The 17,269-nt window shown below is 38.0% G+C and overlaps 1 protein-coding gene across 15 annotated transcripts in view; it reads right to left on the bottom strand.

The window, feature by feature from the left end:
- The window catches only part of ROBO2 (roundabout guidance receptor 2), a 1,069,237-nt gene that overhangs the window by 26,514 nt on the left and 1,025,454 nt on the right, over positions 1-17,269 (bottom strand). For all 15 annotated transcript variants that reach the window (XM_039387910.1, XM_039387922.1, XM_039387917.1 and 12 more), the window contains 3 exons: positions 16,395-16,551; positions 10,919-11,179; positions 7,425-7,639 (listed from right to left, as the gene is read on the bottom strand). In XM_039387910.1, coding sequence (XP_039243844.1) covers positions 7,425-7,639; positions 10,919-11,179; positions 16,395-16,551 — 633 coding nt within the window. The remainder of the gene's footprint in view (positions 1-7,424; positions 7,640-10,918; positions 11,180-16,394; positions 16,552-17,269) is intronic.

The raw sequence follows: 17,269 nt of genomic DNA on the forward strand, positions 1-17,269 counted from the left end.
TCATGAAGATGTAAGAAAATGAAATGCTATAGCTGAGGACATTTTCAAACAATCGCTTATCGACATGTTCTGCAAAATATGTAAGCACAAGCTGAAACATGAAAAATATAACTAGAGCTGCAGATGTCAAAGGACGATACTTGGATGCTAAAAATTTAACATGTAGCCCACTAGTTTCAGAGCCCAAGGGTTTTGTGTGATATGTTCTACTCTCTATGTAGAGACATAAAAAAACATATACTGTACAGAATAGTTATTGGTTTTGGTATCATAGTCCATAAAACTATGGATATTTTAAAAGAACTTTTAATTTCTGCTTGCTCATGTTGCTCTGTCCATTTGCTAACCCCTCAGCTGTTACACAACATACACTACACATTGCAATTGGGATGAGACACTTTCAGGGTATGTCTAGTAGGTTTTTTTATCTACTCTTTGAAGGACTGGATTGTCATTCAATCCAAAAAAAATAGGCCACGTTTTCAGTATGAAATATATTAAAAATCTGCAAAGCCCATAATGCTCTCTCCTAATGTGTGTGAATACAGCTATTGTTCTACACACTCATAGATATGCCACTTTTTCTAAAAATACCTAAATTTTAATTGCTGTTATCAGACTATAGGATCAGACTATAGTATCAGGATAGTTATCAGACTACAGTTTTGTAGGCTAACCCTATAAAAAAGTCCTGTTCCTCAACTCCACATTCCCATGGACAGCAAGTATTATCAAGGCAGGGAATGGTGTGCTCTGCCCAGAGATCACTCCCCCTTGCCCTCTTCTCCAGCAGCTGTGCTAGGAGGGACCTGTCAGGCTGGAAGTCAGTTCTCCAAGGGATGTGAGTTTTACTGGGACATCATGACCTCACCTGGAGCTCTGCATCCAGTTCTGGCATCCCCAGCACAAGACAGATATGAAATCTCTGAGAGTGTGTCCAGAGAAGAGCCACCAAAATGATAAGAGTGCTGGAAAACTGCTCCTGTGAAGGCAGGTTGAGAGAGGTGGGGTTGTTCAGACTGGAGAAGAGAAGGCTCTGGGGAGATCTCACTGCAGCCTTTCAATATATAAAGGGGGCTTATAGAAAAGACAGAGAGAGACTTTCTGATAAGGCCTATAGTGGCAGGACAAGAGGCAACGTTTTTAAACTGAGAGTAGATTTATACTGGATATTGAGAAAAAATTCTTCACTATGAGGGTGGTGAGGCACTGCAACAGGATGCCCAAAGAAGCTGTGGATGCCCCATTACTGGAGTGTTCAAGACCAGGTTGGATGGGGCTTGGAGCGACCTGGTCCAGAGGAAGGTGTCCCTGTCCATGGCAGAGGGGTTGGAACAAGATGACCTTTAAAGGTCCTTTCCAACCCAAACCATTCTATGATTCTATATGAAACTTCTGGTTGCTGGAAGCAGAGGCAAAACTTTTTATAACTGCTGAAGTCAGCAAGATACCCTGAGACACACACACAGCACCCACAGCTGTGTGTGACCAGGGAGCTGAAGGCGAAATCTCTACATTACTTCTGCTGATTCCAGAGCTATTCGGTTTCCCTGCATAAACAATTTCTTTTCCACACCAAAACTCGCAGCAGTGAAACCCTTTTTGCTTTGACCTGTAGAGGTGTGGACAATGCCCAGAAGGTATGGGAGTGCTGGAGCCCAGCCTGGGCACCTCAGGCCACCACACAGCTGTGTTAACACAGCACACATGGTGACTACTCGTTTAAAGGCATCCACTGGCCTCTTGTTTTCCAAATCAGATGCACATTTGTTTTTCTCTGAATAAAGGCAAAATAAGAGATGCTGACGTTCCTTTCAGATCAACTGTGCATTTTGAAATGGGATGAAACAGGCTTTTAGTGTCTCCTTTACATGCAGCTCACTATGTGTTTTCCAAGAGCACATTTGAGTTTTTACGCTTTCTGGCAACTGTAAATTTTACTCCTGCTGACAGCAGCAGTAAATGCTTTATGCAGAACAAAATCAGCCCTGTGAAAAGTTGAACTCTGTTTTCTTGCTCCATAAAATATCTCTTGGTGCTAATGCAAACAGAAAGCTTCTTTGCTCTCAGGGAAAGGTGAGGGGAATAGAGGTGCTAGCTTCTAGTAGACTGCATTGCTACCCCTTTTAGTGGCATTTTGCTGGCAATAAAAATGCTATTTTTCTTTGTAAAGTGTGCTGTTGCTTTACTGAAAAATAAAAATATCTAATGCACTTGTGAAACAGAAGCTGCTCACAACAAAGCTAACACTTCTGAAAATTCCATTAGATACTTTTCTCTACGTACCAAACTCTATGTGCTTGCTTAAACTGAAGAGATGATGTCACTGGTACTTTCATGTGTATGCATATCTGCTTTCCTTCACAAGACCATCAAGCACAGAGTAATGTTGGGTCCCTGCTCTCCTGCAGGTTTGGGGTTTTTTTTGATGGAACAGGGATGGACTCCTTAGGTTTGTGAAGAACGGGTGACACCCCTGGAGACTGATGCTACTTCAGCTGAAATCAGTTACAGATTTCTCTTAGCTTTTTTAGAAGAGAAAGACATTATCCTCTCTTGGATATGTCTGACCACTGCCATGATTATAAAGAAGAAATGCCCACTGATTTTGGTGAAAGTGATGGAATAGAAGGGGAAATAGTCATTGTACCACCAAAATAAGAATCAATAATAGAAGGGTCTAGATGCAGAATATAATTATGACCACTCTTCAAAAACTAGACTTTTTCTCATACTTTACATCATACTTCACCATAAATGCCTGAATATTTAAATGTATACGCCTGGAATAAACCCCTAAGTTTTAAATTTTGTATTTTGAGGCAGGAAACACCAAACAAAAGGAGGAAAAAATCATGCATACATATTTGGCACTTCACAGGTCCAACCATACTTAATGCCCTTCATAAACATCTAATGAAAAATGAATTTATGTCACTTAGCCAAATTTATTTCTGTTTGCATTCCATCTTTTGAGATTTTTTTGGTTTCCATATTGCTGAAAGGCACAAAAAAATTCTCAAATTTATTCAAGCTGTTAGGAAAGAAATGCACACAGAACATTAAGTAGTTGCTCAAATGTTGCTGAGCAGTAAAATACTATGATAAAGTGGCATCTTGCTGTGTCTCTATTACTTCTTCAGCACTAAAATTAATTTATGATCAGTCATCAATTCATTTACATGTCATTTTATGCTAAATCTATCGTTGCTGATGAATGCATATCCCTAGATCCATTAAGCTAGAGTAAAGTCTGTGCTTTATAACATGACCCTGCTAATTGTTGCATTACCATTTTTATGAGATACAAAAAGTAGCAGTTTCCTATTTTCTGAGCACGTATTTAATCCATGAAACACATTCTACCTATTAAATGCAATCTGTCTTAACTGCTTATAAAATAGAATTTTTTGCAATAGGTATCCCTAAGCAAATCAATATAAATATTGAACTCTGCCATGGCTCATATGGCTCATGAAAATGATATTGTGCAATTTTCAAGAATTATTCCATTTGTTCTCAGACACAATGAATGAAAAACTTTTTCCACGCAGACAGTGATCAGTGATTCTTTTAACCAAGACCTAAACATGTCAAATAAGGGATATTCTTCCTTGCTGAGCCATACGGGCTACAGAGATTTTTATAATTTCAGATCTATACAATTCTATTGAAAAAAAAAATTGTTATCCATTTGCTGTGGCACTGTTTACAAGAATATCTCTCTGTTTATGTCACTTTGCACCAGTTAGGTAAAAGAGGGTTTGTTCTAATTTCCATGCTAGTTGATGGGTGTATCTCTCCCCTCAGTTAAAATGCACCAGGACTGAAGATACAACAGCTTGCACTACCAGCTTCACTGGTGGTGCTGTGGGAGGAGAAAATAAGGAGAGGGGAAAGAAAACCTCCAAACCATAATACTTAAATCTGAAAAAACTAACCTTGTTCTTAGTGATTTCAGTGAGAGGCAAATTAATTTCTTATATGGTCATCACATGCAATTAATTAAATCTAATAAAGTAGAATAATATAACAGACTCTTTGTGATCATTCATGCCACAGCTCTGCACAGCAATTCATTATTAAAGCAAACATTAAACATAAGCAAAAGAAAATACATATTTCATTGTGCCTCCGAAAGCAAAAAATAACCCTAAAAAATCGTGAATTAACAGTCAAGTGAGCAAAAGTTTTACCACTGCTTTCCAGTTCTTTCTTTTTCTTTCTTTCTTTTTTTTTTTTTTTTTTTTTAAAGCAGAATCAGTGACTAAGTATCCTAACAAACTGGAAATGGAGGAAAACTTCGGCTTTAATTTCAAATTCCATCCCACGAACATTCAAATCCAAACCTCCCTCCCCGAGTTCTCTTTGCCATATCTGGAGAATGTTAAGATACAGTCACTGTGCACTCCTCCTTTCTTTGCACTTTATTATACACGTCAACATTATGTCTCTGCCACCTGCGAAGAGAAAAGCTTAATAGCGCAGATTAAATCCTTGTCTGAATCTTCAACTAGCTGTAACTAAAACTCGAGGGCCTGGAAGACAACTTGACTTTTAAACAGTTTAAAGCAGCAACACTGTGGTGTCAGAGGAATTTAGTAGTTTGCGCTTTGGCTCACGCAGTGCCAGGGTTTCCCCTCAGAGAATCCCACATTTTGGCACTCAGTGAAATCCTGGGTCTCAGCTCAGCCAGGAAGAACAAAGCACCATTTCAATCCGAGAGCATGCTAACAGCACAGGGTGAGGAAACTTGCCCTGCTCCCTGCACAGCAACTCTATTGGAGGGAAATCTGGACCAAGGGATGTCAGTATAGATTTCTCACAAACACCGAACTCACAAGGCACTTCAAAATGAACAGAAATATTGCTTCATCTGGGTCAGATATTCTCATTTGTCTCCATTTTCAAATATAATGTTTAGAGAAGTGAAAACATGGTCTAAAAATTCCTAGGAAAATGCTGGTTTAAGTCACCAAAGGCTCTGTGAAAAGAAGTAGCTTATATATTCTCAGTGCAATAAAACAATTTAGTTGTTTTACAGTATTTTAAAAGCAATCAAACTGAAGAATGAGAAGCAGCTTGGAAACAATGAAAGCAATTTGCCATACCCTCATTAACAAGAGTAAACGCAGCCTGGAAGAGTTAACAGAAACAGATAAACAAAAATTAAGATTCTCTTTTGGAAAAAAAAAATCCCAAGTATAATAAGCAGCTTCCTTCCACCCCTAAAAAAACCCCAAGCCCAAAACAAACCGTCCTAAAATCAAGGTTTTACCCATGTAGTAAATGAGGAAAACAGAAGCAGCTTTGTTATTTGTATATTTTGCCATTTTACAGATCATTTAGACTAACACTCTGAGTGTATCTTTTGTAAGGCTCTAGTTCCCTAATTGTTTTAAGTCAATCTAAGAATTGGTTGTATGCTAAAGGGGCAATCTATCATCCTGCTTCCCTTCCAGCTGCACATTCCCTTCCTGCAGTGCCAGCACACACCTTGCCATGCGGTGAACCAGATCAAGGAACAGATCCAGCTAGTAATTAAACAACCAATAGAAAAAGCAAAAGGAAACCTTTAATTTTCACCTGGATGAGGCCACATCAAGATAGTGGTGGTGATGAGTGGGTGTGCATTAAATCACCTTAAGTACACTCCCAGTCTACATAATCAGGTTCTGCCCAATTTCTTCTAAAATAACACAGCAGGAAGTTTTTAACATTCCAATTACACTTTTAACACTCCAATAATACAACAAGATTTATAAATATTATAAGAAACTTGAATGTTGTTCAAAAAAGGTTAAATTGTAATAAACACAAAAGTCTACAACTTGGAGCAGGAACACAGCTATTCCTTATTTGCTCTAGGTATGGTGGTCCAAAATATCAGGTGAAAATGCAAATGTGAAATAATTTTCTGATTTACAGATACATAAACATTGGCATATTAATATATGCCAAATGAAAAAGATATACAAACCCAATTTTTTTTATTTATTGCTGTATTACCACTGCAAAACTCCTACTGCATTCCTAATGGAAAGACTTCTAAGCCATTAGTGAAATATGCAAAAATATGCAGAATTATAGCCCGAAGGAGATTATGCTGGAAATTCAAGCAAAGTGACTTAACATACTCATGCAGTAATAAGTTAACCTTCTCAATTCAGGGATTTAAACTTTAACTCTATGGCCTTCAGTTGAATCTGGGTTTCAAATCACAGCAGCAGAGATACAATTCTTAAATCTTAATTAGATTGGTAAGCAGTCTGGCCCAAGGGTGAAGGAAAACCTGGAAAGTGGGATTAAACTACACACAAGGGATTCAACAAGGGAAAAGGAAGAAAATTTATAGGTATTGATGCTCCATCACTGTCATATTTGCCCAGTGTTTTCAGAATAGCAATCTTTGGAATTTCAAAGCTCCAGAACAAGGAGATGGAATTCAGTGGCACTATGGTAGTAAGTTGTACTGAACAAGTCTCCCTTAAGGTACAACTAACAATCAGTATTTGCCTGCTGAGATCAAAGACTGAAGCAGCACCCACTAGCTTTCATGAGCTATGGACACTGGGACATTTGGGACATTCGGGTCTTTAGCACCCCTGCACCTTATGGACACATTATATCATATAGAGGCCCAAGTTCAACATGAAGGGAAATACACTGATGCTTAAGAAAAGGACATTATGTATTTTAAAACCAAATGTCTTTCGCTGCCTACATTTCTCCAACAGCCATTTTATTCATTCAGATCCTGTGCATTAGTTTAGCAGGGCTTTCTGGATCCCCTTTGATGATGATGGAGCTTTCCAAGGCATGCAAAGGGCAAGAAGCAGTTAGGGAAGGAGGGTCAGAATAATTAAATAGCTTTCCTGAAAAGGAACAATTACTAAATTCAGCAATACAAAGTAGGTTTAAAATACACATTTTCCTACATAAATGTTACATTTAGTCTAGAAATAAATGTTGTGGTGATCTAACTACACTTACTCTGAAGTCTTTTAACTTCCTTATGTTCATCTAGGAAAGCATTTTCCCAGCAAAATATCTGAAAGTGCTTTAAGATAACATTTTTATGCTGCTTCTGATTTATGAAATATATATTCCTAAGCTGAGGTCTCCCCCCTCCTTTTTATGTAACTGCCTTGCTTCTCTAGTAGAATGAACTTTTCATGAAAGCTAGGATATAATTGAGTTTTCTTTCAAGTCTTTAAAGCTTTTTAAAATTCATGAATTTTCTTATCATTTTGCAGCAAAGCAAAGTATTCCCAAATCCTTCTTTAACTTTAGTGTTTAGTATTAACACATTTTAAACGTTACAGAAATGGAGTGGAATCAATTTTCACTTAGAAAGTATTGGACCGATGATGTATTTTGCTGTTAGGAACAAGTTGGTGTCACTGTTAACTGTGTTTGGTTACCTGTCACAGAGCTGTCTAGATTGTCCATACTGGAGCCTGGAGTGTGTTCTAGACCTCTTAGTGGCCTACTGATTTCTACAGTTTCTTCTTCAATATCATCTTCATCATCATCCTCATCTGGAACATCTGTTTCCAAATCTGAAATAAGGTTTCCAGATACGTATCCTAGGGGCGGAACGGGAGCCTGAGGAGGTTGTGTATTGCTTTGGATGTGCCTACACAAATAAAAAGGAAAAGTTACCAGAATGGATGAGACTTTGTACCCCACGGTCAACAAAATACACGCTTTTCAACAGATCCTGAAGTGGATTTACAAAATGTGATTGTTAGGTGAAACTCAAGAAAAGACAGTTCAGTTATTCACCATAGCTTCTAATACCAGAGTACCTGCACACTTTCCAGTCTTAAATATACTTCTCCTCCTCTAGGATGGGGAAGGTCAAGACTGTCCTTTTACAGATGAAGAGCGATATACACAGAGGCTGCATAAATCAGGTAGGAAACCCACGGAAAAGCACAATTCTGAATCCCAGCCCAGCATTTAAGTGTCTCACCCAATATTCCACCTTGCAAATCACACATTGAACCAAACCTAAATTTCACTCCTTTCGCTCAAACAGACACAGTGCCCTGAAGCAGAAGTCACCCTAAGGAGGAGGAAATGGCCAGCAGGACAGGAGAAATTTTCAAGCCCAGTGAACACATTATCAGTGAGGTCTTTTCATTTTGCTTTATTCCAAGTAGTTTAATTGATTTAATTGCAGCAGTATTAGGGCATGCATGTGTGAAATTACTGTATGCAGCAGTCACAAATAAAAAAAAAGAAAAACAAAGATAAAAAACCCACCCACAGTATAGCTAAATGGCCAAAGGCAAGCATGGGATTTGGAGTCTCATTTGCCTGGTCTCTGAGAGGATACAGAGGAAAACAACACCATCAGCTTTCAAAGCAGCATTCCCCACACCACAACAAGTACACCACAAGCTGTGCCGGGGACCCAGGTATGACTGGCCTTGGCATAAGAGCATGCACCACGCTTAAAATTGCTAACTTAGGCACGTAGGAATCCTTGGGTGAGTGTACATGAGGTGCCATGGCCTGGTTCAAATTGGCAGCACTCTGGATGGGACCCAGAATTCTGCTGCTCTCTTGCTTGGACATCAGTATAACAGAAAAAATTACAGCTGTCCTGTGTTTGGTTCTGTGCTCCACTACATTTTCAATGAAAACTTTGTGCTGTATTATTGCCTACACTCAATGAGTACAGTAATTCTCTTTATTCATTGAGCTTTCCCCCTGCCCCCCATAATGTAAATCTATCAGATATGAGAATGTCACAGTAAATCTTATGTACCACTGGAATCAATCTCCACCGCTCTGTAGGTTTTAACTTATAGTTTATTCTGAACCCTATTTGCAGAGCAAATGCTTCCTTTTGGATATACAACCCCCTTCTGATTAGCAGTTCTTGAATACTTTTCTTCCTGGACACCAGGTTCTCAGCTATGCAGTGTTCAAAACACTGTGCTAAAGGGCACTACCATCTAACTAACTCTCAATAAACAGTGTGATTAGCTCCCAATCAAGCAAAATGCTTAAGTATATGCTTAATGTTAAGCTTGTGATAGAACAATTGAAGTCAATTTCTCATGTACTTGTAGTTAAGCATATACTTAAGTGATTTGCTGGATCAAGGCCATAATGATTATGTACTTTTCCAGTAATCTCTAATGTGCTCTTTCTTAAATTCCTAGTTGTCTCTTCTCTATATTTCTCTCCTGTTACTCCCACAGTAACCTACTTGACAGGTCTCATCTTTCTGCTTTGCCTTCCCCTCTCTCTACACTGGACAGGTTAACTTTGCAAAAAGAAAACTAAGAAATCTCCCTTCCCAGTTAAAGCAATGGAGGACTTTCTACTGACTTTGAGCAGCATGACACATATCCAGCCAAACAATATAAAAGCATTCAACAATTCCATTGCACAAAAATCACTTGTATTTGCAACCCTCAATATTTACTCCAATAACTATAAGGTCTCAGAATGAAAAAAAGTTATCTCCTCGATTTTTTCCCCCCCCTATAGTTTCAGGCTCAATTACTGTGACCTTACCCAAGAGCAACATTAAAATCTGTATATTCCTAAGTGCATTATGAAAGTTCCCAATCAATTTTCATTTCTCCAAAGAGGGAGCAAGACCTTTCCTGTCAGCTGCAAGAGGCTTTGTTGCAGTGTCCTGCTCCATTATTGGTGCCTGGACTGGAACCCGAGGTTTGTAGGGTGTAGAAAGGGTAACAGCTGCAAAATGCAGCAGCGAGTCACTGTGCTGGCAGGGTGTGCATCTGTGTGCTGGCTCAGAAGTCAGCTACCTTCAATAGGCCAGGTCTAGCTGCTGCCTGGGATTTGGGCCTGTCCCACAGGCAGGCCGGGGTCCGTGCTTGGCAGCGTGGCACTGCAGCGGGACCAAAGTACCCTGTTGATTAAGTGCAGATTGCAGACAAGCCTCGAGGCTTCCACGGTGTCCAGGGAAAACAGCTGGCTTTGATTTGGCACCGCCTGCCTACCTGCCTGATCTATTTACGGGAGCTCAAGCTGAATAACTTTGTGGCTTTATTTACCAGCGAAGAAAGGCTGCTCCTCTGCTGGCAGTGTGCCATTCAGTAACTAGCTCTGCTCCTCTCCTCTGAGATTCACGGGCTTTGTCTGAGCAGAAAAGTTGTAAAAGGACAACTGCTGCTTAGGGAACATCCAGGAAGCAACTGACCTTCACCGTATCCCCAGCCTGGTGCACTTGACAAGTTCTTTTTTCAGTCCCTGAAGAGATTGCTTCTGTTTGTTTTGCAGGGGAAATGTTACTGTGGTATTTGCTTGCTCTTCCTTTAAATAGGTATAAAGCACTCTAAAACACTAGATCCATTTTGTAAATACTAACAACTTTCTTCCCACTGTTTCTGGGTTTTTCCTATGAATCAGAAATTCTCATGGTATTTCAAACTACAGTCAGAGATGCAAATGCTCCATTCTCATGTGACACCGTGTAAAAGCTGCTCTAGTGCTATTTCAAGTGACTATCATTATTTTCAATGATTTTCAGGAATTTAGAATCTCATTATTTTTGAAAATCCCAGAAAATTCACATCTTTTGCTAGCCTGAAAAGAGAGTACTCTTGAATGTATAAAAGTTGTCAGTAGGTGGGTGTTAACTACTTGAGCATATGTAAAATTACAGAGGAACATTGTTTTTACATGCTTTTAGACAAGATTTAACTTATTACCAAGCATTACAATTTAAAATGCACCTACTAATGTTTAAGGCCTTCACACTCCAGATATAGTTTTACTATTTCTTCTTCCATTTTACTTCTTCGGAAATATTATTGAAATGTTGTTACACATGGTCAATATTTATGTCATAGAAGAATAAATGATGATGATGATGATGATGATGATGCTTTCATTTCCCAGATCACGAGTGCTCCCTTCAAACACTTACCATGTCTGCTTTGCTATATCAAACTGGTAAGCCCTTGTTAATTCATCAAGGTGAGCTTGAAGCATTGGCTGCATCTCCTCTCGTGGGGAAGGCGTGAGGGTTGCAGTCGACTGTTGCCCAAAGGAGATGGCAGGTGATGAAGCTACTCCTCGGACAGGAGGTGTGGGAACACGATCATCATCTTCTTCAAGCTCATCCTCCATGCCCTGATGTAGGTAGGTCTGAACTGGCAAAGGCGGACACCAACCATCACTGTCGTATCTAAAATGAAAACCAAATAAATTTATCAAAACTCATCTCTGCCACACAGTAGAGGGTGTAAAGGGCAGGTGGGATTTCTGCTATAGCTGTAACCCTCACATGCAGTGGAACTCCTTAACATTCAATGAAAATAGGGTCATAATTGCTTAAATTGTCCTTACCGAGTCAGTTTAATTTTTCCCACAACAGCTAAGCAGCTTGAACAAGAAGCGCAACAAAAAAATTACTGACCCGTTATCACAGTTGTTAATGGTGATTAGATAATGTTACACCACAATCAACAACAGCAATGAACTAACTCTCTTCCAGGATCATTAATCTAGGAGAGTGCATGAAGATTGACCTAGACACGAAAATAGCAGCATTCTTAAAAGGCAGAGCAAGCCTTACATAGTTGCACTTATGCACTTATTTACTTCCATCCTCCCCTTCATGGATAAATTTACTCTTTGTTTCTATTTTGAAGCTACACTTTCCTCATAAATGCTGGTCTTCCCACACTGCAAATATGTATCTCCTCTGATGTGTAATACATTCATGTCACAGCAGCAGTGACCTTAAGCATATGCTGTGTCACAGCACCAGCTGATAAGGTGCATCTGCCAGCACCCCACCTCCTAACCAATCTGTACTGGGACTCACCTAGACACTGCTGAATTTCTGAACACTTTCAACACATCTGCCTGAAGTAAGTTAAAAGATAAACAACTACCAGTATTCTTGGACACCAAATTCTTCTCTTTTCATATATAAGAGGTGTTCTTATAGGTGTTTGTGGTTCAATTTTTGCCTTATACCAAAGCTGTAAGAGGTGATGCTACATCTGATCAGGGCTAGAAACAGAAGCTTTATATTTAGTTATCACTTTTTATGTAAGCTTCACCAGCAAGTCAATCCTTTTCAGTCTCTCTACTCATCACAGGACCTTTTAATTCAGTGTTGTATTACAGTATCATCTCGGGATCCTGTCCCTTGGGGACAGTGGCATCACTCAAGGTGTACAGGCCTTAGTGACTGTGGTCATTCCCTGTGTATTATCTCCCCAGAGTAATTCCCTAATCTGAACACAACTTCAGTTGTGCACAGCTCTGCTGACGATCACACCACTCAAATCTCAACTGTCTACTTTTCCCATCTTCAAAACACCCAGTCAGTCAGCAGGTCCCTTGAGCATCGGGACACATTTCTTCTTAACTCCCAGTGTATTCCAAAATAACTCAGGATAGACAGCTTTTTTTTTTCTACAGGCAACCAGACAACCAAAAGCTCTCACAGCTCCTTCACTGTCAAACCATCTCGCTCTCTAAAGGCCATTTTACAAGCATCATCTACTAAGTCACTTTATCTTCTTTCCACCTTCAAGGACTGCTGACAAGGTCCTTTTTTTCTGCAATGCAGGCAGGCAATGTGTTGTGCTACACAGTTAATTTCTCAAACCAGTTTAAGAATACTCCTTTAAGGCTTCTGATTCGGAAGGAAGGAACTACCAATTTCCCCGAGAAAAATTAATTACTGTCAATTTTCTCAAGTGTGAAGCCAGGTTATAAAAATGCTGGGAACACTGAGATGGAGAAGTTGCAAAACCTGTATTATGAACAAACATTTACTTTAAGCAAAACTCATAGATTTCTAAAATTAACTAGACTATCGTTTCCTTATTCAGACTCTTTTTAAAAGCACAGATTCTGGATAGCTAAAACAACTTGATCTAACCATCCAAAAGTCTGTGGAAGACATATTTGGTAATTAACACTGATATTACTTTAAATCTATATGTAGATATAACAATATATAGATACACAAATACACGTATGTGTACAGAGGTGAAAATAAAGGCTGAATCTCAACCCTTGGCATTTAGGAGCTTTTCACTGTTTGATCATTACCATTTTGATAATACAGAGATTTAAGAAAATGTTAGATGATAGATATTCATCCTTAGCAGACAATTAAGATATGGCCAGCTGTAATATCTCCTTCCTAACAATACTCACCCATGACATTTGCACCCAAGGCTGAAGGGACCATCCTAACTCATGCTGCTAAAAATGCAACAACTCTTTCACTTACTTTTGCTCTCTCAACCTCATGCCTAGGTATAATGTCTTCTACTTTAAAAGGGACAGGGCAAAAAGGTCCTCCCTGGTGACTTCTCAGTGATGAATAAATGAGCTTTGGAAGTGCTCGCCTTTTGACCCTTCTTGCTTCAAATTCCCTAATGTTTAGCTTGATAGTAAAAAGATTTCTCACTAAAAAGATTTCTTAGTGAAAAGATTCTGCACAAGTACCGTACCTTTACCTAAATTTTGTTTGAAATGGAAAGCAGCCTAAGCCTGAAGTTTGGGACATTGAGATTCAAGATTTCAGGTACAAGAACCCTTGCCTTCATATTGTAAGACGTCCAAAAAAGCCACAGGTTCTAACCTGCATTTAGAGAAGGGGGGAAAAAAAACAAACAAGCCTGCAAGAGAGAGCTAGCAAACTTAGGAGACTACATAGCAACTACACCTCACATAAATGATTTAGTTACAGAAACTTCCGGTACCAACAGAGTATTGGTCACATCCATGTTCTTTTTGGTTTTCTGAGTAAATCCAACAGGGTGAAAATGCAATTTTTGAAGTACTCTTATTAAAATCTAAGCACCTTAACTACATTAGAGATCTCTGACTGTAATTTCATTAATTAAGCCTCTATTAAGTTCTGGTTAAAAAACATGACTCTCTATATTTCTAATAGTTTTTATTGTATTCTCAGCACTTTCATCCTATAACAATCTTTTGCTATTAAAAAACTTGATTCGTTACACTGATAGATTTTTTTTCCTTCAAGATAGAAAATAAAGGTGATGGATAATGGGCACATTCCATAACAGCTCTGTTTCATTACACACACAGTTGCAATAAAGGATGTTTCCCTCCCTAGGCCTCACCAGAAAAGATTTTTTGATGTGAAAGGTATTATTTTCTTAACTTTTTCCAAATACAGAAAATAAGTATCAAATATATTGACATCCAGCAGTTAATATTCCATTTTAAGGTGCAATCAATAGCAAGAAATAGAAATAGTCAAGTAAAAATATGCAGGCTGCTTTTACTGGGGTTGGTTCAAGAACATGCATAGTATTAGTGAAAAATCTAAATAGATGATAATGACTAAATAATGAGCATTTTCTTACTGTCAAGTTTAGATAAAACCAAGCAAAAGCATCTACTCTGCGTCTAATTAGTTATAAAATTAAAACACATTGAACTTGTCACAGATAAGAGTACATCAAAACAAACCAAGACAAACAAAACAGTTTAAAAAAATGTGTTGTTGTTCTGGGTTTTTTTTACCCACTATATCCACCTTAAAGGCAACATGAAGGACCACAGTCTATGATTCATTCCATTTTAGCATGTTGAAAACCACAGAAACCAGATCAACCCCTGAATACAGAACGACCATTAGTATTGGATACATCCTGAGAAAGTATGGGCATTGCAGATCTGTTCTTCAACAAAGGTGGCTGCAAATTACAGCTCCAGACTGATACTGAAAATCTAATCTTCAAATTTTTTGTGTGTTTGGTAAAATGCATATTACAAGGTCAAGCTACAACCACTTTTAATGAGGCACTACAAAACCCAGAGAAGAGTAATTCAGAAGATAATCAGAAGAAAAACTAAGTCTGAATTGTTGTGAATGTGGAAGGTTGGTTATTACCTTATCCTTAAATAACCAGTGTTGTCTTGGTGACCAACATCATTCCTTCCAGCTAAATTACAGATACTTTATGCAACTGAGGAGTCAAGCCCTGTGTGACAAGGGATTTTTTTTATAAGGTATTTCCGTTTACCTTTTATGTTATTTCATTGTTCTGAAAGAAAATCCAAGTTTTTTGCCTCCCATAGCATAATTGTTTTAGTGAAATGGCCGCAAATGTGTTTTAAGGATGTAAACTGATAAAGACAAGTATTATAGTGTAAAACCATTTTCAATTTATTTTAGCCTTTTATAACAGAATAGAGAACACCATGATTATATGCACTTTTTGCCTTGAGATTTAAACAACTCTTACAATCAATAAGGATATTAATTTTCCCTTATATTTGCTTTGAAATTCTAAGACTAATAGAGCCTGAATGGGCCTTAATTCTAAAAAGAATTCCACTGACTAACACAGTTAGTTGTTACTCATTTTAAGAGTTGAAGGACTTGGTATAAACTCAAATAATATGTAATTGCTCCAATTTTCATTATAAAACTAGTAATGATCAATGCTTCATGCTTACAAAAGAGATAACACCTGAAATATTTTTATTCAGTAAAGCTATTACAATGTTTTTTTAAAACATGTTTCATCCTTAGGAAATATTGGTCAATCCACGTATTTAAACAGGCAGAAATTTGTCCCTGACAGAACAATTATTCTCCAAGGCTCCAACAGAACTGACCACAGTAAACTATTTTTCTGTATACTCTGATTTTCTTCCGGAGTTTGATAACCTGGCACGTAATGTAATTACACTTTATAAAAACCATTATGTAATTTTTGTCTGGGCAGAAAATGTCTCTTTCCTCTCACTTAGCACTTCTTGTGTGATGATGTGTCCTTGAGAACAACTTTAAGTTATACAAAAATAAGTGGAAGGTTGTAGAAACTTAAGAGTTGTTTAAATGGCAACAACAAAAAGCCTATAATTAGCATGCCTTCCTCAACTGTGAAATTTCTTCTAAAAGCCGATGAGAACATTATTATCCATTGGTTGATCTTAAAAAAATAATCCAATTTGGTGTTTTGTTTTTTTTTTGTTCTGTTGGCTCTAATATTTTTAAACATCAAAGCAGTGAAAAAATACAAAGAGCCAGATTATGTCATCCTTACTCACTCTGAGTCCCATCAGCTGCATGCAGTCCCAACAGAATTCAATTAAGCTACCTGTGAAGTGAGATGCTTCTCAGCATGGGAAAGCAGTGAAGCTCTACATGATGATAAAGCAAGGTCACTTTTGTTTCCACCTTCAGTCACTCTCCAGAGAAGCTATTCAAACATTTCTCCTTCCTAGCCTTGAATAAGTCTACAGGATAAGGTGCTCTTTTACTTTTGTTTTTTTTTTAAATGAAACAGAATAATATTGTTGCTTAGCAAAATTAAAAAATAATAACAAAACAGGCCTCATCTCTGCAAACTACAGATTTTTCTTCAAAAGAAAAAGAAAAAAAAAATTACCCTGCTTCTTGCTGATCCACCCCATAGTGTTCCAGCTCTGTGCCTGGAAGTGGCTGCACAGGAGGGGGTGGGAGGGGAACACTGGCCCAGTTTGAACCATTACTTTTCTGGGGCTTGGCAGTATTTTTGTTTTTCTTCTTTTTCCCTCCTTTGCCACCTGCAAATCCAAGAAGAAAAATAAAATGTTAGAGATGTAATGTGGAAAAAAAAGCTAGCTACATTTACATTTCTTTGAAAAAATTCTGATTCCAGATGGCATGCCCCGAAAAAGAAGACGTATTTATATCTCAGCAGAATCAGCATCAACGTGCTAATGTTGTCACAAGGTTATAAGTAATAATAGAATGGAATGGAAAAATATTCTGAATATTTGCTGAAAATCATTTCTTTTTAAAACTCTGTACATTTGCACCACAGTAGTGCACAAACAAGGAAAGATATGTCTTTCTGTATCAGAAATATATTTCCTGATATTATTCATCTGTTCTTTATGACTTCTTGAATTCACTCCTAGATAAAAATATAATAAAACATAGCAAATTATTTCAAATGTCAGAATCCAGTGTGACTATAACAGTTTTCCATAATCACTTTCTGTGGAAAACATAGAGGTTGAGGACACCATCTAAAAAAGCTGTTGTTAGATTCAATATCTTTCAGCCAAAATGACAAGACTAACTTGTCAAAACAAAAGAAACAGTGTTTTTTTAAAAGATCAGGAAGTCATGTACAATGTTTTAGAACTGTTTCACAGCATTCAAATATCTCGTGCCACTATGAAGAAGAGGTTCTCTTTCTGATATGTAACTCTAATGGATAAGGCTGGCAAAAACGAAGAAAGCAATGCATTTTGTTTAGGCCCTCTGCTCTTCTCT

The sequence above is a fragment of the Pipra filicauda genome, unplaced genomic scaffold (genome assembly GCF_003945595.2).
Source record: "Pipra filicauda isolate LSUMZ 115617 unplaced genomic scaffold, ASM394559v2 scaffold59_size3379749_pilon, whole genome shotgun sequence".
In the NCBI taxonomy this organism is placed as follows: domain Eukaryota; kingdom Metazoa; phylum Chordata; class Aves; order Passeriformes; family Pipridae; genus Pipra; species Pipra filicauda.